General features: G+C 33.6%; 4 protein-coding genes across 4 annotated transcripts; all 4 read right to left on the bottom strand.

Annotated features, from left to right (window-relative positions):
• Nucleotides 1-988: 988 nt before the first annotated feature.
• LOC107282352 (olfactory receptor 1361-like) lies at nt 989-1,972 on the bottom strand. Its single transcript, XM_015810122.1, has one exon. The coding sequence runs from the start codon at nt 1,970-1,972 to the stop codon at nt 989-991; it is 984 nt and encodes a 327-aa protein (XP_015665608.1).
• Nucleotides 1,973-5,022: 3,050 nt separating this feature from the next.
• On the bottom strand, nt 5,023-6,045 carry LOC114922219 (olfactory receptor 10A7-like). Its single transcript, XM_029283001.1, has one exon. It carries the CDS (start codon nt 6,043-6,045, stop codon nt 5,023-5,025), a length of 1,023 nt encoding a protein of 340 aa, XP_029138834.1.
• Nucleotides 6,046-9,233: 3,188 nt separating this feature from the next.
• Nucleotides 9,234-12,444, bottom strand: LOC114922220 (olfactory receptor 1002-like). The gene is made up of 2 exons (XM_029283002.1): nt 11,862-12,444; nt 9,234-9,292 (listed from the first exon to the last, which is right to left on the bottom strand). The coding sequence occupies exons 1-2, from the start codon at nt 12,442-12,444 to the stop codon at nt 9,234-9,236; spliced, it is 642 nt and encodes a 213-aa protein (XP_029138835.1).
• An 8,637-nt stretch (nt 12,445-21,081) lies between these two features.
• Nucleotides 21,082-22,047, bottom strand: LOC107282353 (olfactory receptor-like protein OLF1). Its single transcript, XM_015810123.1, has one exon. The coding sequence runs from the start codon at nt 22,045-22,047 to the stop codon at nt 21,082-21,084; it is 966 nt and encodes a 321-aa protein (XP_015665609.1).
• Between the last annotated feature and the right edge of the window lie 4,235 nt (nt 22,048-26,282).

Raw genomic sequence — 26,282 nt, forward strand, 5'->3', positions numbered from 1 at the left:
CATGAACTTCCAGGATCAAGAGCAACACATGAACAATTAACAACTCCCCAAAGTGGTTTTTGAATAGTAATAATATTTTATGACAATATTAATAAGATTTGTCTGGTTACTTTTGGATAAAAAGAAAGGAAAATCAGAAAATCAGGTTATAGATTGTAAGGGCTTCTCTATTCTACAATCAGCTACTATTTTATTTTCTCCACTTCTACTTTTCTCATTCCTTTTTCTATACTATTACTAAAATCAAGGAGCAACAAGACAACTTTTGGGAACTATCTAACTAGATACTAATTTAAGTAATCTCTCTGCAATAGACAGAAAGTCAGTTTAATCATGTGTTTGTATGAGTAGGAGAGACAGAGACAGACACAGACACAGAGACACAGAGACACAGAGACACAGACACAGACACAGACACACACACACACACACAGAGAGAGAGAGAGAGAGAGAGAGAGAGAGAGAGAGAGAGAGAGATTAGTTGTGTTGGAATTGAGAACAACAATAAAGGGATAACTGTATTCATATTTTTATACAACAAACTATGCAATTGTTGTACATGAACTGTTATTTTCTGGAGTGATTGTTTCAACAAGGAACAAAGATCACAACAGAATCGGAAATAAATTTTATGTATTTTCTTCAACAAGGAATTTAGATACAGAAAATAAATTAGTAAAAACAAATGCTGTGTGATGATCAAAACTATCAGAACTTGATAAGCCAAATAGCTAATTTTCTGCTCTCTGTTCTTCAAACTTATGGCTAACTTGCAGTGTTAAGCTTAAAATACAGTAATTATATGATAAGGCCCTTCAAACCTTGCAAAACACTTATGAGAAAAAATCAAGCTCTCTCTATAGATTAATTCATCTACTCCAATTATGTTGCTCTCTCACCAGCCACAGCCCTGCTATCCTATAAGAAGGAAAAACAGTCAAAATTGTATGGCAGCAAAAAAGATATCTTCTCTACTTTAGAAGCTCTTTTACAGATGTTGTGTCTGTAAACAAAAGAAATAACTTCTTCCAAAAATTCTCAATTTCTTTTGAACCCATCCTAAAGCTTTGTGAATATCTTTATTTCTTAAAGTATAAATGATGGGATTGAGCAAGGGAGTCAAAATTGTGTAAAATATGGAGAAAAATTTATTGAGATGTCTCAGAGCGGGGGTATCTGGCAACATATAGACAATGATAATGGTGCCATAAAAAAGACAAACCACCATGAGATGAGAGGAGCAGTTTGAGAAAGCCTTTTGTCTTCCAATGCTGGATTTGATTTTTATTATGACAATGATGATGCATATATAAGATGTGAATGTCAGAATAAATGGAATGACAGCATCAATGATGGAAAGAAGAGAGACAATGAGGTCAAGAAAACTTGTATCAGTACAGGATAGTTTTTCTACTGGAGTCAAGTCACAAAAGTAATGATCAATGACATTTGGGCCACAAAAGGATAGCTGAGCAAGGAGAAGCAAAGTGATGCCATTAGCTAGTAACCCATTTAGCCATGACCCAGCCATAAGATAAACACACAGCTTCCTACTCATAATCAAATTATAAAGGAAAGGTCTACATATAGCCAGATAGCGGTCATAAGACATTGCTGCAAGGAGATATGTTTCTACAGTTGCAAAAGAGCCAAAAAAATAATATTGGGCCAGACATTGACTCACAGTAATAGTTGCCTTTCCAGTTAACAAATTAGTCAACATTTTTGGCGATATACTTGAAGTATAGCATGTCTCCAGACAGGACAAATTCCCCAGAAAAAAGTACATGGGGGTGTGAAGACATGGGTCAGCCAAAACTAGCATAATAATGAGGAGGTTTCCAGTTATTGTCACAAGATAAATCAACAAGAAAAGTAAGAAAAGCAGAAATTGTAGCTGAACAGAATTCCCAAAACCCAAGAGAATGAATTCTACGATGTCTGATTGGTTCCCTTTCTCTGAAGCCAGCATTTTTTTTTAGTTGATTGCATCACATTCAAAAGTACAGTGTAATCAGAAAATCATGAGTCTGAGATTTCCACTGAATCCCTGAATCCACACTTCCAAAAGGTAGCCTGTATTGTGGGTGAAATCAAAGATATTGTCTACAATGAATCACTAAAACTCTCCATCTGTCTATGAAATTCTTAGTGATCGGTGGTATCGTTTCAATAATTAACCTCAGAAGGTTCTTCTACCTCAGAGTTCACCTATATTTTTCTCTGAATATCAAAAGACCTGAAAAATTGAGAATTACAAGAAACAAGACAACAATGAATGTTAGTGTTAGTCCCATCAACTACCTCCCCCAGCAAAAATTACAGCAAGAATAGAGAGACTTGATCTTTTGCAATTGTCCCTGATAATGATAATGTTAAAAAAAGATACTAACCAATTTTCTTAACACCATTGCATTATTTGTCTAGGATCCTTCCTCGTTCATATTTTCATTTTCTAATGCATAAATTGTACATCAACAGAAACAAGTTTATTATTAGAATAAACATAAAAGATTTTATCAAAGAACTAAGCAGAGGAAAGATAATCCTGAGTTATATTTTCTGTATGCAGGGACTAATATTTTTCATATTTTGCTACAGAATCCATTTTATTACAATCATGAATTCACTTAAAGCTTCTGTTGATTAACCATGTTGGCAAATGAAATAATGCAAATTCAACATATTCTTGAGTTGGTCAAAATTTGTCTGATTGACATTATTATAAGGGAACTATGGTTTAGCTAGTTTGGCTAGCTAGGAATGTATTCTGATTTGTGATCAAGTTTTAGATTAGATTTGGTTGAGAACTTATAAATTTCATCTTATTTTTATAATATTTTTCTTCTTATCTTGCTTGCTGAGTAAATTGAATTATATGTTGAGTAGATATTTATACATATTTATACATATGTAAAGATATAGGTAACTATCCTGCTCTGCTTACTGTTGGACTTTCTGCAAAAAGGATATTGTATTGCTTTGTATAAAATATTGCATTGTTATGTTTAATTAGCTACTTATCACCCCTCAATTTATTTCATCTTAATTTAAGAGGACTGAAATATTGTTTTATTAAAGTATTATCATTGATATGTTAAAATATCATTATTGGTCATCACCATAAATAATCATAGTCATTTTTAATTCTAAGTAGCATCTTTGGCAAACATCATTTGCCAAGATGAATAAGCCCAAATAGTAGACCAGATCATCTTCCAAAAATTCAAAGATAGGCAGGATAGCTTTGCTACCTAAATGCTAACTGAACACATTTCTTAATCATCAACTCAACATTTTTTTATTGAGAATCAGAATTTAGACAGTATTAATATGAAAATAATTTGAAATTGAATGAAGTTTAGATTATTGACATTTTGTTATACTTGTTTCTCCCAATTATGACCTTTAAAGAAATAAATTTAGAAAAAATACTTGGTCCTGAATCATAGCACAAACAAGCAAGAAGCATTGTTTATAAATCACAGTATACAAAAATGATCAAATTATACATACACACATATACATATTACATATACATATATATGAGTTAATTTGATGTCTTCATTTTCTAATTATAAGTCTTGAAGTCTGAGACTAAAACTTACCTGCCTTGAATGAGTATAAAATTCATAGATATTCTAACCTTCACTAGTGCTATATCTTTAAATTGTAGGGTAAAAAAAAAACACTTGGTATATACTGGAACATTATCCATTATTTAAAAAAAGCATCCTTAGAACTTCAAATGAGTACACTGGGGCATTTGAAATTAATCTGCGGGTTTTCTGGAAAACTATAAAATGCAACCAGTCTCCTAAATCCAAAAGGGATTTTACATTAATTATTTTCTCTTAAGATTTCTATCTTGTACACAGCTTATTATTTGAAAAAGTAATTTAAGTCTTTCTCAGGTAACACTTCTTGAGAGTCTGCAGTTGTATTGTCAGACATATAATAACAATTGAATTATAGCATAAGCCAAAGAAACTTTTGTCAGCCTTTTAAGCTAGTCCAGATAAGAAGCACACATAAAAGTATGAGCTGTGCTTTATTGTAAGGTTATTAAAAGAAACTTATAAACCTGAAATTACATTTTTCTACTGTCATCTTTATAGCTCAAGAAACTAGGGAGGGTGTCTTCTGAGATATTTGCCATGTCCACATTATCTGACTATTGCCCTCACTGCACTCTTCCCCCTGTCTCCCAAGGTCCTTTCCACATACATTACAGATTTCATCCAATCCATATATGTATTTACTCCCCCCTCTTTGGTTCTATGTTACAGCCTCCTAGAATATCACCAAATAATTATAATGATAATTCTTATACAATAGCCACACATTTCAATTTCCAAGGATAGAAGCTACTGGAAGGTGTTTATTTGACTTCAATATTACAAAATGTGCACTCACACAAGACCAGACCATTAATTTTGGGTGATAATACATCTTCCCACTATGTGGTCAAATTAAATTCACATTTATGTGATTCATATTCAAAGAGAATGTAATATTCAAGTCTCAATTCTGAAGTCCTAATGAAGATAAATATTTTCTGTTTTAGATAGACAATACCCACTACAAAAATCATACTGGACAATTCCTCATTAGAAGAGAAATTGACAGAGCCTCCCATTTTATTCTGGTGGGGAGCATCAAGACTCAGTGGTTAGTTTGGAATTAATCCCAGCCTCAGTCTCAGGAATTAATAGAATATTGTGATAGACAAAGAGACAGTGATTCCATTAGTGAAGAATGACTCAAAGACTGAATCAATAAAGTCCCAAGTCCTCAATGCAAATTCCTTTATTTAATAAATATGTACAAAATTATATTCCTGAAAAATCTAAATGATGGAACTCACTGAAATAATTATATGTGATAGTATCATATTATAATAATAATGACATAAATAATATCTCAAGGCTAAGAGACTGTAAAGAAGTTTCTACATCCTGGTGACAAAAGATGTAAAATATCAACAACTTTTAATAAATGTCCACTTATTTACATCAGATTTTAAAATCTACAATTAAAATTTTGTAAACTAATGAAATGAAGAGATATTGTAAATTTCAGATGATTCATGTGATGCATTATTTTTTTATTAAAAAGCCTTTTTATGGCTTTGTGAACTTCTTTGTTTCTCAAAGTATAGATAAGAGGATTGAACAAGGATGTCATAACCGTATAGAAAATGGAGAAGATTTTATTCAAGGGTCTGAGGGAGGGAGTGTCTGGCAGCACATACACAATTATTAATGTGCTATAAAAGAGGGAAACCACCAAGAGATGAGAAGAGCATGTTGAAAAGGCTTTTTGCCTTCCAGTGGCAGATTTTATTTTGATGATGGTTCCAATTATGCAAACATAGGAGGTGATGGTCAATAGAAATGGAACAATTATGAAAATAACAGCTTCACAAAAAGCAATTAATTCAATGAGACTTGTGTCAGTACATGATAATTTCTGCAATGGGCGAAAGTCACAAAAGTAATCATCTATGATGTTAGGTCCACAGAAGAATAACTGAGTGGTAAAACCCACCAGAATCACATCAAATATCAAACTATTTATCCATGCCCCAGCCATAAGCTGGAAACAGAGTTTCTTATTCATAATAGAAGCATAGTGTAAAGGTCTACAAATTGCCAAATAGCGATCATAAGACATTGCAGCCAAAATATATGTTTCTGTAGTTCCACAAAGGCACACAAAATGATATTGTATTAGGCATCCATGGATAGAAATGGTTCTTTCACCAGTCAGCAAGCTGACCAACATTTTAGGCAGCAAGATACAGCTATAGCAAGTGTCCAGGAAAGACAAATTTGCCAGGAAGAAGTACATTGGTGTGTGAAGTTGCTGATCAACCAGAACTAGCAGAAAGATGAAGATGTTTCCAGTTATTGTGATCAGATAAATTACCAAGAAGAATGTGAAAAGGAAAGGCTGCAGTTGAGGGGAATTGCCAAAACCCAGAAGGATAAATTCTTTGACACTCGTCTCATTTCCACTTTCAATATGCAGAATTTCTTCCATGTATCAAATGTCAATCAAATCTAGAACATATATCAAGCAGGCATGTTTAAAGGCAGAGTTATGCTAAATTTCCTTATGACTTCTTAAATTTTGCTAAAAGTATTTTGTAAATTTTATTAGCTGATATTCATTATTATTTCACTCAAATAGCAGAGTGACTGGGATTTTACACTACAAGTAGCAAAATCGTACTTCTATCTCAGGCCTATGATTGAGGACAATATAATTGGATCAAACATTTCCATTTCTCTTTCCTTTCCGAAATTCTAAATTCTAAAATGTGATCAATTTGAAATAAATAATTCTATAACATTGGGATCGCTTTCTTTGAAAGCTACATTTTTTTCTAGAGTATTTGTTGTGATATGCACATAATTCTGGTTATAGATATAGTTGTCTCCAAACGAGTCACAATCTTTCTATTTTTTGTAGTAATTTGATCTTGGAATTTAAAAAAACAGATAGATTATTGACCAAGAAAAGTACCAAAGGAAAGATGACTGGACTTAATGACATACCTAATATATTTCAGAAGATATGTGGAACATTAACACATTGTAATTATGTTTATTTGAAAAAGGGAAAACTGTGCAACATAATTACAGTATATAATGTAGTATTAATGAAATAATATTGTATTTACCACAATAATAATATTGTATTTACCACAAATAAAACTTTTTAATAGGAATTCACTCAAGCAGTAACCATGAGTCAAGACTGAATCAAAGACATAAAGAATATAATGTAATACTCACAGAATATTTATTTTTCAACTCTTATTCTCGAAAAATCTGCATTGTATTACCACACTATCTCATAATTTCCTTATCAATAATCAAACTTTAGACAGGAATGAAAATGACAAACTAATCTCTTACTATATGAAGAATAAATATTTTTCTTCAGTCATTCCTGAAATAAATTCTACATTATGCTATCAATCCAGAAGTTGAAACTGCATAGTAAATCATATCTAAAGTCAGCTGTAGCACAAGAAATTATCTTTTTAAGCACTAGAAGTTATTTTCTCCAAAGAAAAATATCATATATTTTCACAAAGAGAAAAAGAGTCCCAATGATTTGTATTCTTTTTTCCCTGGGATGGCTTTATACATTGCATGAATGCATGTTGCGTTTTAACAGAAGGTGGGCTTACACATGTGGTAAAAGTTTACAAACCACAAAGACCAAAATTAAAATATATTATGATTTAGTGCAATCTGCTAAGCTGCTCAAGCAGCTAATGGAAAAGACTGCTATGAAAAAGTGCATCAGTCTTCTCCAATGTATAATTGCTTTGAAACTGGAATTTCTCTCCACTATATTAATGACTGATTGTCCAAATATTTGGTATAGATTTTTATCCTAATGACTTGTGAAGGACCTGTTCTCTGGGCAAGCTGGAGCTTTTCTTGCTATAAATAGAAGTGTTTCTACCAATATATAATTAATTAATCCTGGGAGATTTGGCATTGATTTTCTGGTTTACTGATGCAACTCAGTTACACATCCAAAAGGAGATTTCTCTGCTAATTTTTCTTCCCTGGGATTTCTGTGTTATTTAGCACTTCCTGGTTTTGAGGATTGATTGACTCATTTGAAATCTTTTTTAGACATGCCTTCCTGAAGTATAAAGTGTCATATTTATTCATGAAAATAAAACCCTTTATATTTCTGCCCTCAGTATGTTGAAAAATTGATTTATTCATTAGTCATCCTGTGCCATGGGAAAGGTAAGGACCATAGATCTTGCACAGACTCATTAATTGAAGTCCTTGCCCCCCCCAAAATAGCATGAAATCAAATGCAATATGGAGGATAGTACAATAAGAATTCTGCAAATTCAATATATGCATTTGGATGTTTCTTCTACTGAAAGTAGAGATTCAATACTGATTTTTCTCTAAATAAATTGGACAAGCTGGAGGCTTTTCTGCTATGCTTCAGAAATGTTTCTAAGTATATATAATTAATTAATTTGTTGTTGATTTTCTGGTTTACTGAGGCAACTCAGTAAACACCGCAAAGGAGATATCTCCGTTAATTTTTCATCCCTGGGATTGCTGTGTTATTTAGAGCTTCCTGCTTCTGAACATTTGAAAATTTTCAGGCAGCTCATTCTGAGAGTACAAAGAATTCAGGTCATCCTGAGAGTACAAAGACTGAATTCACATTCAGTCAAAAAAATAAAATCCATCTATACTTTCTGTCATCAGCATTTTGAAAATTTGGCTTGTCATTAGTCATCCTGTATCAAGGAAAAGGCAAGCACAATAGATATTGCATTTATTTTCCTCAGTTAGATTATACACTATCCACAGAGACCATATTGTTTGTGCTATAATTCAATTTTAGAAATTATTGCTGATTTTTCTCTCCAAATTTTCTTATATATTACATTTTGAGCTTCCTGTATTTTTCTATAGATCATGTTTTTTTTTAAAAAGTATTTTTATTTGGAATTTTCACTGAAACTTTGAATCATTAACCTGATGTAGTGTATAGTGACTGGAGCTGTAGTAAGAACTCACTTTTTTAAAAAAAAAATTATCAAGCACACTTTCACTTATTTTTCTTAAAATTATTAAAACTACTAAAGCACATTTAAACCAGGAGATACATATATTATACAATGAAAAACTGAATATAGGAAAAATATCTGTATATTGGCAACAAAAGAAGATGAAAACTAACAACAATTTTTCAAATCAAGCGTCCATTGAAAAATAAATTTCTCAAATAGAAGACTTTGGTGAAGGCATGGTGAATTAAATGAGACTCTGGAGAATAGGGACAACAAAGACCAAAGAACCAGTGAGTAGACTGGTTCTTTGGAAACTTTAAGAACTTTGGAGAGGATGGGAAATCACTTACATGTGCTCTGGACAGCTGTTCCTCATTCTATCAGTTTTGAGTGCTAGGAAACAAAGGGATTAATCAGCAAGCTCTCAACAACAGCAGAGTCATTTAAAGGACACTATGTTTGCTAGCTTCACTTCTAATCATTTTTAGAAATTGTTTATCTAACACAAGGGTGTCAAACTACTGGCGGCCGGTTACATCATGCTGAGACCGCACCCACCCCAGCGCTGGCAATGTAAAAAAGTTGTGATATGTTGCGACACATCATGTGACGCAGCGAGTTTGGCACCTGTGATCTAACATCTTAAAATTAGAAGAGTTTTTCAAAAATGACAAGTTTGAAAAACCACAGTGAATTCATCTTCATCTTCATTCTTCATTTCTGAACAAAAAAATATCAACTATAAGTGTCCAGACAAATTTGGAATACTGAAATTTTTACTGTAAATTGCGCTAGCTAATAAATAAACTATATAAAATAAACAGCTTTTCATGCAATCATATTATTTTGTCTATTAGAAACCTTATGATTTAAATCAGACACTAGAGGGGACTAAAGATGACAGCAAAAAGAGGGGGGGAAATCACTCCTTTTGAGTTTTACAAATGAACAAAGCACTGTAACAGTTGCTCCAAAGGTGCTTTTCAAAAGGCAATTGGACTTTGTTTTTTCCTTGAAGACATTTGCTTCTCATCCAAGAAGCTTCTTCAGTTTGTGAAATGTCTTCAAACAAAAAACAAAGAACATCCAGTTGCCTTCTTAAAAGCATCCTTGGGACAACTAAGAGGTGGATGACAGAATCTCCATAGACACTGTAACTGTTGAAATATTAAAGGAGATCTTTGAAGAACTGAACCAAAAATTAATAGCCATAATATAGCAATAGCAACAGCACATAAATTTAATACCACTCCATAGTTCTTTATAACACTCTCTCAGCAGTTTGCCCCTCATCAATCTGGATTCTCATTTTACTGACCGCTGAAGGATGGAAGGCTGAGTCAACCTCAAGCCCGTCAGGATCGTGTCTGTAGGCAGAGTTAGCCTGCAATACTGCATTCAAAGAACTGTGGTGATGGAATGGTTAGAATGCAGTATTGAAGGCTTATTCTGTCAAATGCCAGCAGTTCAATTCTCACTGGCTCAGGGTTGATTCAGCCTTTCATCCTTCCAAGGTTGGTAAAATGAGGACCCAGATTGTTGGGGGCAATATGCTGACTCTGTAAACAACTTAGAGAGGGCTGTAAAGCACTGTGAAACAGTATATAAGTGTAAGGGCTATTGATATTGATACTGATACTGATACTGATAACCACTGTGCCATCACAGCTCATGTTTCTATGTATTAATAATGTTTAAAAAATGTTAATGAAAAATGGCACAAACCTTGTTTGACACAGAAGTAGTAGAAACAAATATTGGATTTAAAAAACTATGGATTACAAAACAGAAGGTATTATATAATATGGAAACAGTACTTGCAAATCAAAAGAGTAACCCAGATACGATTTTTTATTGGATATACAAGCAAAGCTAGGTGAAGTTTTAAAAATAAAAAGGAAAATACAAATGATAAACCAAGAGAAAGACCTGAATAATGTCTTTTTACTGGATTTACAAAAGAGGTTTGTTAAAGCCTTAAAAAGAGATCAGTTCCCACGAGAATATTTTAATGAACTAAAGATTAAGATTTTCAAAGGTAAAGCAATATAAAGCAGGTTAATAATAATAATAATAATAATAATAATAATAATAATAATAATAATAATAATAATAATAATAATAATAATAATAATAATAATAATAATAATAAAAAGTTGGAAGGTACCCTGGAAGTCATCTAGTCAAACCCCCTGCTCAGGCAGGAAACCCGATACCATTTCAGACAAATGGCTGTCCAGTCTCTTCTTAAAAACTTCCAGTATTGGAGCATTCACAGCTTCTGGGGGCAGGTTGTTCCACTGGTTAATTGTTCTAACTGTCAGGAAGTTTCTCCTTAGTTCTAGGTTGCTTTTCTCCTTGATTAGTTTCCATCCGTTGCTTCTTGTTCTGCCTTCAGGCGCTTTGGAGAATAGTTTGACTCACTCTTCTTTGTGGCAGCCCCTGAGATATTGGAACACTGCTATCATGTCCCTCCTCAACCTTCTCTTCATTAAACTAGACATACCTAATTCCAGCAACCATTCCTCATATGTTTTAGCCTCCAGTCCTCTAATCATCTTTGTTGCTCTTCTCTGTATTCTCTTTATTTGATCAAGGTTAAAATAAGACACCTGTTAATGAAATTTGGGCAACCATTTACAGAATTTTTGCTGGCACTTATGTCTTATGAAGTTGCTTATAGATAAGAAATGGGTTTTGAGAAGACGAGATATCTGTTTGTAACCATATAGTGATGAAGAGCTGTCATATTTGTTTATACTTGTGATAAAGATTGGAAGTGACTTCTTTATTGTTCCTTTCTTGTTCCTTTCTTGTTCCTTTTTCCTTTTCTTTGTGTTCTTTTTTGTTCTTTCTTTTTCCTTTCCTTTTCCTTTTACTCTCTTTTTAGTTATCTTTCTCTCTTTGAGTCCAATCTGTATTAGTTTTCATTACTGTAATTAAAACCATATACATAGATACACACATAAACATATACATGCACACTGTCTGTCTGTCTGTCTGTCTGTCTATCTATCTATCTATCTATCTATCTATTATCTGTCTATACAAACATATATACATATAAATATACATGGAAATACATGGAAAGGCAACAGGAGTTAAAGCAGAATTACCTCAGAAATATGGAGAGAACAGCAATCTCACATAAAACAATCTTGTCCCTCCATAATCTACTCTGAATTCTCAAATAATACTGCTAAACAGAATATACATCACCCTATTGTTGACATCAAATTTTCATTTCCCCAGTAAAATTTTGGCTACCTAAAGAAGTGAAAAGAAATACCAAGGATTATAATTTTATCAAAAAATCGTATTAGGGCTTTGTGAACTTCCTTGTTTCTCGAAGTATAGATAAGGGGATTGAACAAAGGTGTCATCATTGTATAGAAAATAGAAAATATTTTGTTGAATTGTCGGAGAGAAGGTATGTCTGGCAATGTATAGACAATGATTAATGTGCCATAAAAGAGGGAAATCACCATAAGATGAGAGGAGCAGGTTGAAAAGGCCTTTTGCCTTCCAATGGTGGATTGAATTTTGATGATGGTAGCTATGATGTAAATGTAGGAAATGATGCTCAAGAGGAATGGAATAACAACAAAAATAATGGATATGCAAAAAGAGAAGTATTCAGCGAGAACAGTATCTGTACAGGACAGTTTCACCAGTGGACGAAAATCACAAAAGTAATGGTCTATGACATTAGGCCCACAAAAAGAAAATTGAGTCATGAGAGCTATAAAAACTACATTAAATATTAAACTGCTTACCAATGCTCCTATCATAAGCTGGAAACAAAATTTCATATTCATAATAGAACCATAGTGCAAGGGTCTACAAATTGCCAGATAGCGATCATAAGACATTGCAGTCAAAATATATGTTTCTGTGGTTCCACATAGACAGAAAAAATGATATTGAGCTAGGCACCCAATAACAGTCATAGTTTTCTCACCAGTTAGCAAACTGGCCAGCATTTTAGGCAGCAAATTACAGCTATAGAAAGTGTCTATGCAAGACAAATTGGCCAGGAATAAATACATTGGGGTGTGGAGGTGTTTATCAGTCACAATTAAAATAAAGATAAGAAGGTTTCCTGTTATTGTCGTCAGATAAATCACCAAGAAGAAACAGAAAAGGAAAGGCTGCAGTTCAGGAAGATTCCCAAAACCCAGAAGGATAAATTCTTTGATGCTTGTCTGATTTCCTTTTTCTGAATCCAAAATTTCTTCCATTTGTCATATACTAATCATATCTAGAATACAAACCAAGAGGCAGACAGCTTCAAAGGCAGTTACAGTAAATGAAACATTCCTTTCTTATCAGTTTCTTAAACATTCAAAATTATCCTCAGAATACTGGTATCTGTTATTAGTGCTCAACATGGGGCTGCCCTTGAAAAACATCTGGAAGCTCCAATTGGGTCAAAATACAGTGGCTCCATGGTTTTGTGCAGACCTAAGTGTACACATGTATTATCTCTTCTCTGGGAGCTGCATTGGCTTCCAATTTACTTCTGGGTGCAGTTCAAGGTGCTGGTTGTCACCTTTAAAGCCCAACATAGCTTGGAACCAAGGAATGTGAAGGACCATCTCTTGCTGATTACATCCACCCAACCCATCAGAGCAGGGAGGCAGGGAATGTTGTAGGTTAGTTCTCCTAAGAAGGTACATCTGGCAGGACCCAGAAGAAGGGCCTTCTTTGTGGTGACTTCTTCCCTTTGCAATATTATTATTATCTTTGACACTCTTTTGCAAGGCTCTGAAGATCTAGCTTTGCCAACAGGCCTGGAGAACCAGAATAGGACGGAGTCCATCAAGCAGCTTGTTTGATTGCTTGTTGTCACTGGGGTGGGTGGGTGGAGTGGGAAGTTATTGTTTTTACTGTTTTTATATTGGGATGTCTATTTTTTGTAAGCTGCGTAGAGTCAGTGAAAGTGAGTGGGCAGTCATATATGTTCTCTAAATAAACAAATAAAATTAGTTCACCGAAAATCCCCAGGTTAGAAAGCACAGACTTTGAATTAAAGGCCTTAGCCATGAAAGCCAACTGAGTGACCTTGGGCCATTCACTCTCCCTTAGTCCAACCTACCTCAGAGGGTTGTTATGAGGAAAATAGGAGAAAGGTGTGTTGAATATGTTCACTGCCTTGAGATATTTCAAAAAATAATAATGCTGTCATAAAAATAAATATATAGCAGGATAACTCAGATTTCTGTGTAAAAGTAGTAACACTTTTTTCTTCATGTCTACTTTGGGAAGCAGTATAGTTCAGGCAATCAGGCATTTATATTTCTTTTCTCCTTGCCAACCATACCTTCTATTCAGCTTCTGCAGATTTTTAAGTTGTGATCAGGGTGATATAAGTAATTCTAAAGTGTTGGGTCACTTTTCTGGAAAGCAATATGAAACTCTCAATAACCTTAAAAGATATATTAGATATGTACATTCTGGGTGCAATTGTACATCTAGTTATACACTCCACAACATATTCTAATTTTTAGAATAAATTGATCTTGGAATCCCACCACCAAAAATAAAACATTTATTTACCATGGGATGGATGCATCTGCAGAAAGATGGTATGGAAGATAACATGCCAAAAGAATTGCAAAAGTGATGTGGAAGGTTTAACACATTGGAATTACAGCTGTTTGAGAAATAAAAAGAGAGTTACATAGTTATTCTTTATAACAAATTAGGAAAGCTATCACTAATCACTTTTAAATCATCAAAAGCTGATACATAATTTTCTAAACATTCCAATAGTAAGGTTGCAAGTATCCACAGAAGTATGCTTTATTAATTTGTCTATTAAAGAAATCACATGATTTACCATCCAGAAAAACTATCTTCCCAGATGGAGCTGAAATAAAATATTATGAGTTAGTACAAAGTAAAAAGCCATCTAAACTTTGAATGGAAAAGAAAGAGGACTTTCCTCAACATAAATTATGTGTGAAATAGGATTTTTTTTCCAGCAATATTTTAATGAAAGATTGTTGAAGAATTCAACATTGATGTTTTGTCTACATCACTGCTGGAAGATCTGTTCTCTGGGCAAGTTACAGCTCTTTCTACTGTTAAGTGCTTTTAAGTATGTGTAATTAATTAATCCTGGGAGATTTGTAGCTGATTTTCTCAGGCAACTCAATTAGACATCAAACGGACATTCCCATGTTCATTCTTCTTCCTTGGGATTGTAATGTTATTTAGAGTTAAATAATTCTGAAGATTGGTTGACTCATTTAAAATATTTTTCATAGAATGCATCCTGCTAGGTCACATTTATGCACAAATGATAAAACACATCTACACTTTCTATCATCAGCATGCTGAAAAATTGGCTTGTGTAAGGGAAGAAGTGGCAGAACTTGGGGATTAGCCTAGAATTTCAACATAGCCACAAACAAACTAAACCCAATGCTATTGTCTTGAATTCCATTGATCCTTACCTAATTCCTAACAGGTGATAACTATTAGTTGGGAATATTCCAGTGTATAAGCATGAGTAACAATAAATCACTTTTATTCAACCTTCACATGTGGATCTGATCTATCATGCCTGACAATTTGCACATTAGTCACTTTGATGCATAGACAGTAAAAAAAAACCATAGATCTTTCATTTAATCCCCTCAGTGTGTGAATGGGCTACTCTTATAAAACAGGTTATGAATAATAGAAAGTAAAATTTGAGAAAATATTTATTTTCTTTTTTTCTTTTTTCTTATATTATATTTTCTCTTGACATTTGGGTCATATAATTTTTTTACTTTCCCCTAGATTCTTCACTGAAATTTGAAGTCATCAATCCTTTCCAATGAAACATAATGATCCAGGGAGTGAATTTTAACAATATATTCCAAGCTATTGAAAGGTTATTCTGAAAAAAAGAGTAAGATCTCAGATGGTTGTGGGCTCCAGTTGATGCTGCTAAATGACAAGTCAGCCTCTGTAAAGGCTCACCTCATCCAGGTAGGTATGTATTACTGAGGCCTGTCTGGGCAAAGAAAAGGGAATGCCCCTTTCTAGAAATGTGTCTAGAAGAATTTCAGTTTGGCACCAACCACAAGTCCATAACAAAGAAAAGGGTGCTGCTATTGTCTATAGGAGGATGTCAGGGGCTCTGCCCTGCAGATCGTCAGGTGTGAGACTTTACAGGTAAGGTTAAGAATCACTTGGCAGCCTTCCTGCCCAAGTTGTCATCAAGTTGATGACAAAGATTCCCATACTTCGTTTGGGGGGATTTCAGTCTACCATCATTAGAGACTCAATGCATGAATTCATAATCACCTTTACAACCATGGAGCTGACTCGACTTTTCATGAGACCCCTCCACAGGAAAGATCACACACTATCTCAGGGTAATGGCTATGTGATCTGGAGTTGGGATATGTTGCCATCTATCCCTTGTCACTATCTAGTTTATATTGATATTTCCATAGTACTCTCCTCCATTTGAAGGGGAATAGGATCTATTTGATTAGCCTGCTTTCAACATCTAATGTCCGTATGGAATTTCAGGGGAGCTTGGGGCTTTCCCTGGGTTTGTTACACAGTTTTATTAAGACCTTTGTTGCTGCCTGGTATGAAGCAGCAGGAGCACTTTCTATTGTATCAGACTCACAACTGGTATACAAGGTATCTTGTGCAGAATTTCATTTTGTGTCCCCTTTAAAAAGATTTTATTAATATTGTTGTAATCATTTTATGCATTCATCTATCTTCATGCCCAAGACCGGTGTCCATACTTATGTTTCAGATGAATCATGATTTGTTTTTATTTGCATCTCTTCCTCCCCTCCCCCAACAAATTTAGCATTATTGCATGGCACACAATTTTCATATCAGGTTGTGGCAGCTGTGGACTCTGATGATTCCGTTGCTCTTGACTTGTTCTTAAGACAACTTCGGAAAGCCCAGCCTGTATTGCAGTGAGCTGCTAATGCTATAATTGTGAAAACAGGAATAATTTGTTTTTCTATTTTACACTATTTTTTGATTCATGGATCTGTGTATGTAATGGTAAGTAAGAAAGATCTTAGAAGAATGGGCAAAGATATGCTGCCAATAGACCAGTAGGATAAGAGACAGCATAGACCAGGGGTAGTCAACCTTGGCGCTTTTATGACTCGTGGACTTCAACTCCCAGAATTCCTGAGCCAGCTGACCGTCATAGACCATAGCTGGACCGGGGAGGGAGGAGAGGCAAGAGGTTCAAAAGGAACCCTCCCTAGGTTCTTGGACTGTATAGAAGGGAGAGAATTCTGCTTCCAGACTTTCAAGATATTATCAACATAGCTTTAAAATAAAGTAGAATTAGCTCACCTGATTGTAATTCCTATCTGATTTGCCTAGCAAGGCCAACAATATAATAAAAATACTGGTAGCTGTTTCATACACAGAAGTATCAATGCTTTAATTCTCAAGACCCTTAAGCTAACCAATTTGGGAAATAAGAACCCTTTGGATTTCAGAAAGAAACTTGCTAATTGGAGTAATATTTAACAAGTCTAAAAATATATAGCAAACCAATTAGTACAGGTTATTCTCAACCTCCTTCTTTTCATACATTTAATCCTGCAGGACTAAGTAATCTCATCTCCAGCCACCCTGTCTTCTCATTCTGGTTTCCATTCCATCACATGTACATTGTAAGGATATTGGAAAATAAGAATAAAGGAAAGAGAAAGGGACAGAGGAGAATGTCTATTGAGATGAGGAGACATTAATGTCTCCAGATTGAAGCCATGTTATCTAGGCATTGCACCTTCATCTGTTGAGTCATTATTTATTATTTGTTTGTTTTTTGTTTGTTTATACCTTTGTTTCTTCATGTTTCCATATATTAGACTTGTAGAATGTTCAGGGTTCTGGGCATTTCTTTGGTTGGGGCAGACTGGCTCTGCATACCAGTACAGATACTTTCCTACAGACCTCCAATCACTTTGGTTCTTTAAAGTGCATAACGTTAGCACAACATTATGTCATGCTTTTCACCTTCCATTATTTCTCAGAGAAAATCACAATGAAAAAACATCAGTATTTAGACTTTCAGTATGTTTGCACTTTTCACTGTTAAATGAATGTCTGTCCTTACACATTTTTGAGATTGTTCCTTTTCCTTGAGAAAAATCAAAATCTAGTACTAACTTCAAGCTTCCTTAGTTTTATTAATTGAATCACTTATTTCACAGATTAATAGAGGATTCTGCAGAGCTTGAAGACCAAACATAAGGTAGTAAACATTCCTGAAATAAGCCCTACAGTGAGTCAACAGAAAAAATTATGTATGTATGCATCTATGTGTGTATTTTTTTTATTTGTCTCACATATGTCACTCTGAACTAATTATAATACAAATAAATAAAAAGCCAAACAAAACATATACAATATAGAAAAACAAAACTCAGAGAAGCCAGAATCATGATACAACAATTAACATAGCCACCAGATGGCCTCTGATAAATATCCAGAACCCAGATCAGGCACAAAACTATACTTTCAAGACCAGTGGGGCTGGGCCATTTTGGATGATATTTCAGAGGAAATTCCATTGTCAACTCCAGCTTGAAAATGGTGCTTAATAGAAGAATTGTAGAAGCTGTAGGCTTTTAAAAGATCTTTCCAACTGGACAGTTCATAACTTCTAAGAATTGGACAGGGGGGGAGAGAAGAGATTTTGTGCTGCTAGAAGCAGAATTTAAAATAAACATACAAGATTCTTCAGTCAATATCTCCAATAATTGGCACACATATTTGAATTAGACAGAAAAAAACATAATTCATCCAGAGAATATTTAACATGTGATTTCTGAAATCATATTAGAAAGAGGACCAAAAATTTTAATAGGGAAAGGATTGCATAATACTGAGTATCATATTATGTAAGTGTTGTATAAGTAAAGGAAGACATGACAATAAAGTATCCAAATCACTGTGATTTATCAGAAAAAAAAATCTTCTTCCAATTTCATGTAAAACTAAAGACAAAGGTTCAATGCAATTCCTCTACTCTCAGTCAGACATTAAGCATGAAGCAGGGTTTTCTTCTCATATCTTCTTAAATTGAAAGGAATACCATAAACCTATATGTGTATGTGAAGTATTACTTGCTGTCATAAATATTACTTATTTGCTATAGCTGATCTTCTGAGATAAAGTGTATAATAATACTATCGCTTTTCCTGCCTAAGAAACTGTCCCAGTGAGAAGAACTGATAAACGACAATATAAAATCAAAATACAAAATAAGAATTACAAGATTATCAACTTGTAATGCTATTCATGTATCTATTCCAAAATATTAAGGAAATAATGATGACACTTCTAAAAAGATATGAAAATATCATTTTGATTTAATATCATAATGCTAAAAAGAGGAAACTTAAATGATTCCATAATTCAATTGTTCTATTATTTAGAATGTCATAGGAAATAAGAAATAATTGAATCTGGTATTGTGATTATCATGAACTTGCCCTTCTCCTTGGCCTTTCATGTCAAATATATATGGAAAAAAATTACTTGAATTTGAACAACTACAGTATACATCTTTATTTATTTATTTATTTATTTATTTATTTATTTATTTATTTATTTATTTATTTATTTATTTATTTATTTATTTATTTATTTATTTATTTATTTATTTATTTATTTATTCCCAAGGTTAAAATCCAAAATAGGGGGGAAAAATAAAAAAATTACAATACAAAAACAAAGGAAGATATTTTGTATAAAACAAAATATCAAGCCTATACACAAAATGTCTCCCAGTTGGACACTGATAAAAATATTTCAGCAACAATTATTTCCTCCCCCTTGCGAAACAAGTCCATAATTTATAAACTTCTACATCTATATTTGCAAAATTGCTGTATAACATTTAAAAATATCACAATTTTAGAAATCTATTGCCAATCAAGCCATTTGACCTACCATCTATCTACTAAAGAAAAAACAGTTAATAGGTTGTCCTAATCACAAAGCTAAATCTCAAAACCCTCTGTTAACAATCTAATATGTTTAACCTACAAGAAGTTTACAAGCGGCTTCTATTGTTTCATAAATACACTATCTTTGTCTCTGATCTGGCCAGGTTCAAATACCATGAACTGATTCTTGACAATAGTTTAATGAAGAGAAGGATGAGGGGGGACATGATAGCAGTGTTCTAATATCTCAGGGGGTGCCACAAAGAAGAGGGAGTCAAGCTATTCTCCAAAGCACCTGAAGGCAAGACAAGAAGCAATGGATGGAAACTAACCAAAAAGAGAAGCAACCTAGAACTAAGGAGAAACATCCTAACAGTTAGAACAATTAATCAGTGGAACAATCTGCCTCCAGAAGTTGTGAATGCTCCAACACTGGAAGTCTTTGAGAAGAGATTGGACAGCCATTTGTCTGAAATGGTATAGGGTTTCCTGCCTGGACAACATCCCTTCTAACATCATCATCATCATCATCATCATCATCATCATCATCATCATCATCATCATCATCATCATCGTCGTCGTCGTCGTCGTCGTTGTTGTTATTATTATTATTATTATTATTATTATTATTATTATTATTATTATTATTATTATTATTATTATTATTATTATTATTATTATAAAAACAGCTCCCAGTATATCATCTTTGCTTTTCTTTGAATTTATGAATGGAATATTCCAAACAACTGCTTCTCATTCTTCAAAAAAGAAGGACTTCATTAATAATATCTCCATAATACTTGCTGTTCAACCATTTTTTCCAGTTATAATCCAATGTTTCTTGACAATCATCCTCTAACTGCATTTTATGCAACAGAGAGTGTCGGAAGTCAATACCTTTTGTTTCTTCACATCCCTTTCTTCACATTCTTTTGTTTTCCCTTTCTCTACCATTGTCCCTTACTATTTGCTTTTGTATTTTCACATTTTACATTATAAATGAATAAAACTTTTAAAAAGTTCATTAATGTCTCTCTAACAAATCTCCAGTTTTCAAACAAATCATCTCTTTAGAATCTGTTAGCAGCAGATTAACTTCCAATTCATCCAATTGCATGCCTGATTTAGCTACTGTTGCCTGTGTCTATATATCTTCTTTAGATTGATTTACAATTGTAATAAATTCATCAACACTTTTATTCAATTTCTCATTTAAAATTTGTAAATTAGTAAAGATTTTTTTCAAAAATTTCCAAAAAGGCTTTAGCATTAAAATTATCTGAGTTTGTTTTGAGTTTCATTTTGAAAACAACATACCTATATTTTACATAAAAGATTCCAATTTTCTACAATCAATTAACCAGTATCAACATCACAAGAGATTTGGAGGTTAATGCCATTTCTAACCTAGTGGCATGAAGTGATGCTATTCAGTGTTATAACCATCGTGATCTCAATCAGAAACTTCAGCCATTACAGCTAAATAGAATAGGGACCAATTATTGACCTTACTAATTCACACTTAAATTCAAAATATAATAGCCAATAAAATTAAAAATAAATTTATAGTTTCAAATTATTTCTACTGACAATTATAATTTTACCATAAAGTAATCTGAGAGCTTTGTGGACTTCTTTGTTTCTTAAAGTATAAATTAGGGGGTTTGCCAAAGAGGTCATCATTGTATAGAAAATAGAGAAGACTTTATTGAGGTATCTCAGGGTGGGATAATCTGGCAACACATAGACAATGATTAATGTGCCATAAAAGAGGCAAACTACGACGAGATGAGAAGAACAAGTTGAAAAAGCTTTTTGCCTTCCAGTGTTGGATTTGATTTTTATGATAGTGCCAATAATCCAAATATAGGAGAGGAAGGTCAACAGAAAGGGAACAATTACAAAACTAATGCTTATGAATAGAAGGACGAGATCAAGGAGATTTGTGTCAGAACAGGATAATTTCTCCAGTGGATGGAAATCACAAAAGTAATGGTCTATGACATTAGGGCCACAGAAGGATAATTGAGCCACAAAACCCACTAGAATAATATTAGCTATCATGCTATTAATCCATGTTCCAACTATTAGTAGAAAACAGAACTTCCTATTCATAATAGAAGCATAAAGCAAAGGTCTACAAATTGCCAAATAGCGATCATAAGACATAGCAGCCAAAAGATAAGTTTCTACACCTGCACAAAGACAGAAGAAATGATATTGGGCTAGACATCCACTCAGAGTTATTGTTTTCTTAACTCTTAGCAAGTTTACCAGCATTTTAGGCAGCAAAGTAGAGCTATAGCAAGTATCCAGAAAAGACAAATTTGCCAGGAAGAAGTACATTGGGGTATGAAGATGCTGGTCAGTCACAACTAGCAGAAAGATGAGAAGATTTCCTGTTATTGTTGTCAAATAAATCACCAAGAAGAAACAGAAAAGAAGAGGCTCCATCTTAGGGGAAGTCCCAAAACCCAGAAGGATGAATTCTGTAGTTCCTGTTTGATTTCCTTTTTCTGTATCTAGCATCTCAAAATGACACTTCAGATCTAGAATATATAAGAAAAAGAAAACAAATTCAAATCTAAATTTCTGAAGCACTCTCTTTCTCACTCACACTATAAATAAATATTTGGAGAATTTGGGTAACTAATGTCCAATCATATATCAGGAAGGGTAGATTAAGCTAAAATAACATGGGTAAAAACTGAATACCCCCTTATTGTCTTAGTTGTTTTATAAAAGAGATGATATGGTTATGAAATCTTTGCATGATGACTCATGGCTCAGTTATTGTCCGTTCTCTTGACCCTCCTAAATATAATTCTATTCAATTCTCTATTGTTTACTTAGATTAACTATAATTCCAAGGCAAAATAAGGAAATCAACAACACTGGGATCCTGTTACTAGAAATATTAGAGTATTGCCTATAACTATTGGTTATAGGTGTTGTATTTAATTCAACCAAAACTGTTGATTTTAAAATCAATTGAAAGATAAAATTTTTGAGTAATCAACTGCCTACAAAAGGACGATCCTAAACTTATCATGCTTTATATCTTCTGTATCACCAATTTAACAATATATTCCCATTAATCTTAAGTAAACCTATTTTGTCCTGTTAAGAATAAACTCTTGTAATCTAAACATTGCCTCTGTGTTCAGTAAATTTCTTAGAACTTTCTTGATCATATAAGGAAACATTCATTAGGGAAACAAGAAGGGAGAATGCTGGGCTTATTATTTCCTAAATTTATTGAAAATATTCAGTAAATTACATAGTATTAGATAAATTCTTGAAATGTTTTCTTGCTGTATATATCAGCCCCAGAGTATCTATCAAGCCCCTATGGAAAATTTGTCCCTTTCCTAAATGTAATAAAACCATCAAGATATATAATGCATTCAAAAATCCATATTAAGCAGCTGGTATAATTACATGTTGAAATCTGAGGTCCCTAGGCCCCTTTATCTTTTAAAATTTGTAAATTGTTGAATTTAAAGCCTGATCTTTTGTGAGACCATGTAAACCATTACTTGTGCCAGCCATTTACTATCTTATTCTCATTAAGAACTGTAATCATTTGCAACAATTTTCAATCCTGGTAACATGTTAATTATTCCTGTGGCATTCTTCCTGACTGAGAAAAATTAAAGATTTACTAAACAAATTAATGAGATTCAGTTTGGTGAAGTAATCTAAGGCTAACTGTTAGCTTTTGGATTTGTCTGCATGGAATTTCAGTTTCAAAAATAAGCTTATGTGTTCCTCTGATATTCCATAATGATCACTTATCTATGTTTGATCTACTGAACTTGTAACTGATGGAACAGGATAGCAACAGGTAGGCCATAACCTTTGTTAAAAATGACATAAAAGAAAACATTTGGCAGGTCTTCATAGCTTCACATCACAGGTCTAAGGCATGTTTGGAATAGTGACTAAAGCAGTTGGCTAGAAATTAGGAACTTGCAAGTTCTAGTCCTGCCTTAACCACAAAACCAGCTGGGTGATCTTGGGCCAGTCACTCTCCTTCATCCCTAGGAAGAAGACAATAAGAAACTATTTCCAAATTTTTTGCCAAGAAAACTGCAAGAATCAAAAGAAAAATAGGAATTGGTTTATATATTTAATAAAATGTTGACAAGTAACCTTATATTTGTCTTGTCTATATCTGATAATTACCATAAGCAATCATTCTTTTGATGAGACTCTGCTCTTGTATTAAGGAGAAATATTTTACTTCATTTGTTCTTTAATCAACTTGCTCTGTAAATCATAATGTATTATTCAAGAGGACCAAGATTGCATAATTCATAATATTCCAGGATCATATGAGAAAGATCTCCCTTTGGAAGTTTTAAGGTTACTTTCCTCAAAGGACAAAAGCACTTTGCCATAGGCTTTCAAAAATGAGCTAAAGAGAAGAACTTAGCTTCTCTCTTAGCTTTTTTAAATTTATAACATCTGGGCTAGATTTACTCATGGTTCAAATGCATGTTCTATTTTAAAAAGGATTGTTAAATAAATCACAATGGTTGGGTTCCTTGATAAATCATGATTTACTAAGCACAGAAATAACCCCTCCCAGATTGTGTTAAATCACAATGAAAATGTGTTATAGTTTGGTACAATCTGTGAATTCATCAATGTTTGAAAATAGAATTTACCTGGACAAAATACCTGTTATAGGTGTTCCGAGATTGAATGTCACTATTTCTCAAAGCGATTGCAGAAAAAATTGCACTCTGGGCAAATTTTAAACACTGCCTAGATCTTATGAGACAGTTTCAAAAATAGCTTTCTGTAAACAATTAAATTAATCTTGAGAGATTAAGATTATTGATTTTCTGGTATTCTCTCACAAGAGGATTATGAATCCCAGAGGAGGTCCTTTATTAATATTTGCTCATTCTAACATAAAATGTGCAAGAAGTCATCATAACAGAAAGAAATCATAACATTGTTCTTTTACATAAAGTTTAAATTATTCATACTAATTTATTTTCTGAAACAAAATATAATAATAGTGTTATGGTTCCGATAGATGAGACCAACTAAAACAGAATTCTGAGGCTTGAGGTTTCCTTTAAGAACATGTTTATTGGTTACAAAGTATCAGCACTGTCAAAAGTGAAACCAAGACTAAAGTTCTCTCCAAAAAGTTACAGTATACAGAGTAAACTTCCCACCCCAGTACTATGCAATCAACTATATTTCCCAATAGGATAGTTTGGCAGGCTTTCTAACAGAAGGCTCACCCACCCCCACCCCCAGTCTAATGAACAGAAATTACCTTGGTTCTCATGAAACAGAGAATTGTTTAAGCTAGCAGAAAAATTCCAAAACTACCCTCCCATTCTGGTGGCAACCGAAAACAAGCCAAATGGCTTAATTCAGGTTTGTTGCACAGTTAACAGTCAGACCCACCCCCCAAAGAAAAAACAGATCGTGTAGAGAAATAAACAGAGAAGTTAGGAATCTCCCTGAAGTTTCTGGGGATGCTTATCATAATTTTTTTTATCAACCGATCTGCCTTGATATCTGTATTTTTCACCCATGTTGCCTCTGACAATGGATATCCCTTCCACTGTACTAAGTACTTTAATCTCCCCTTGTATAATCTAGAGTCAAGGATTCATTTTATTTCATAATGAGTCTCCCCCTCAACCAAAAGGGGACCAGGTACTTTATTATATATTAGTCTTAAGGACGACTCTCTGAGAGGTTTTACCAAACTACAATGGAAACAGGGTGAATCTTCCCCAACAAGTGAGGAAGTTTTAACTCCACTGTCACAGGATTTATAATTCTAACTATAGAAAAAGGACCAAGAAATTTCGGTCCCAATGTCTTGCTAGATAATTTGAGTCTTAAATATTTAGTTGAAAGATAGACTTCTGGTTTTCCACCCATAGCGCATGGCCATGTGAGAGCAGACCTCCACTCCCCACGACTAGTTTCGTCCTGCCAGGGAGACCCTAGATGGCTCCAAAGTCACCCTGAAAAGGTGACTGTGAAGGAGGGGTGCCCCGTTGATCACGAAGTGATGGCAATCACTTTGTTTGATTCAGGGGAAGCCCTCTGAACCTGACAGGAGAAAGGCTAGCATGAGATCAGTGTCTAGCCCAAGCTACTTACAGCCAAAGTCCCAGAGCACGAACCTGAACATCGGTTATTGGAATTAATGAGAGTACTGATCTTCTTTCTTCTATCTAGAAATTGAATCCTTGAGAAAGATCCCCAAAGCAAGAAAACCTCCAGAAGTGAAAGGAAGGGACTATATCCCCATTCTCTTACAGATGGAAGCGGCGAATTAATATTAAGGAGGAAAGAGATATACTAAAATGTTGAATATAAAGGGGCTTTATAACAAGAAGGATAAGAGATTTAAGTAATATAGTATGTTCTATAAAATATGAAATGTAAAAATAGCAGGCTGATGTAACTTTTATTAATATAAGTGAAATATAAACTGATTAAAAAGGATTTATATCTAGATACTATAAGATAGATAAAAAGTATAGTATTTTTATAATGCATGACATAAAATATTGGGATGATGTACCTAAATGGGAAAATTTGGACAGTTAGATGACTAACATATGAAGAAATTATGACTGATAAGAATTGGATTGAATATAAGGGAAATTAAGCGTAAACAAAAATTATGAAAATGGGATGCATGCTGAACTAATGAGATGATGGTTATAAGAATAATATAAACTGAAATAAATGTTACACATAGAGATTATCATTAT

Source organism: Protobothrops mucrosquamatus, unplaced genomic scaffold (assembly GCF_001527695.2).
Source record: "Protobothrops mucrosquamatus isolate PMUCROS unplaced genomic scaffold, P.Mucros_1.0 scaffold7, whole genome shotgun sequence".
Taxonomy (NCBI): Eukaryota; Metazoa; Chordata; class Lepidosauria; order Squamata; family Viperidae; genus Protobothrops; species Protobothrops mucrosquamatus.

Bases quoted from the DNA above. Each gene is read 5' to 3' on its own strand.
- LOC107282352 (XM_015810122.1), bottom strand. From the start codon at position 1,972: ATGCTGGCTTCAGAGAAAGGGAACCAATCAGACATCGTAGAATTCATT.
- LOC114922219 (XM_029283001.1), bottom strand. From the start codon at position 6,045: ATGGAAGAAATTCTGCATATTGAAAGTGGAAATGAGACGAGTGTCAAA.
- LOC114922220 (XM_029283002.1), bottom strand. From the start codon at position 12,444: ATGTCTTATGATCGCTATCTGGCAATTTGTAGACCCTTGCACTATGGT. The intron at 9,293-11,861 runs GTATTTCTTTTC...TTTTTTGTTCAG, and splicing joins TGATAAAATTATAATCCTTG to AAATGAAGAATGAAGATGAA.
- LOC107282353 (XM_015810123.1), bottom strand. From the start codon at position 22,047: ATGCTAGATACAGAAAAAGGAAATCAAACAGGAACTACAGAATTCATC.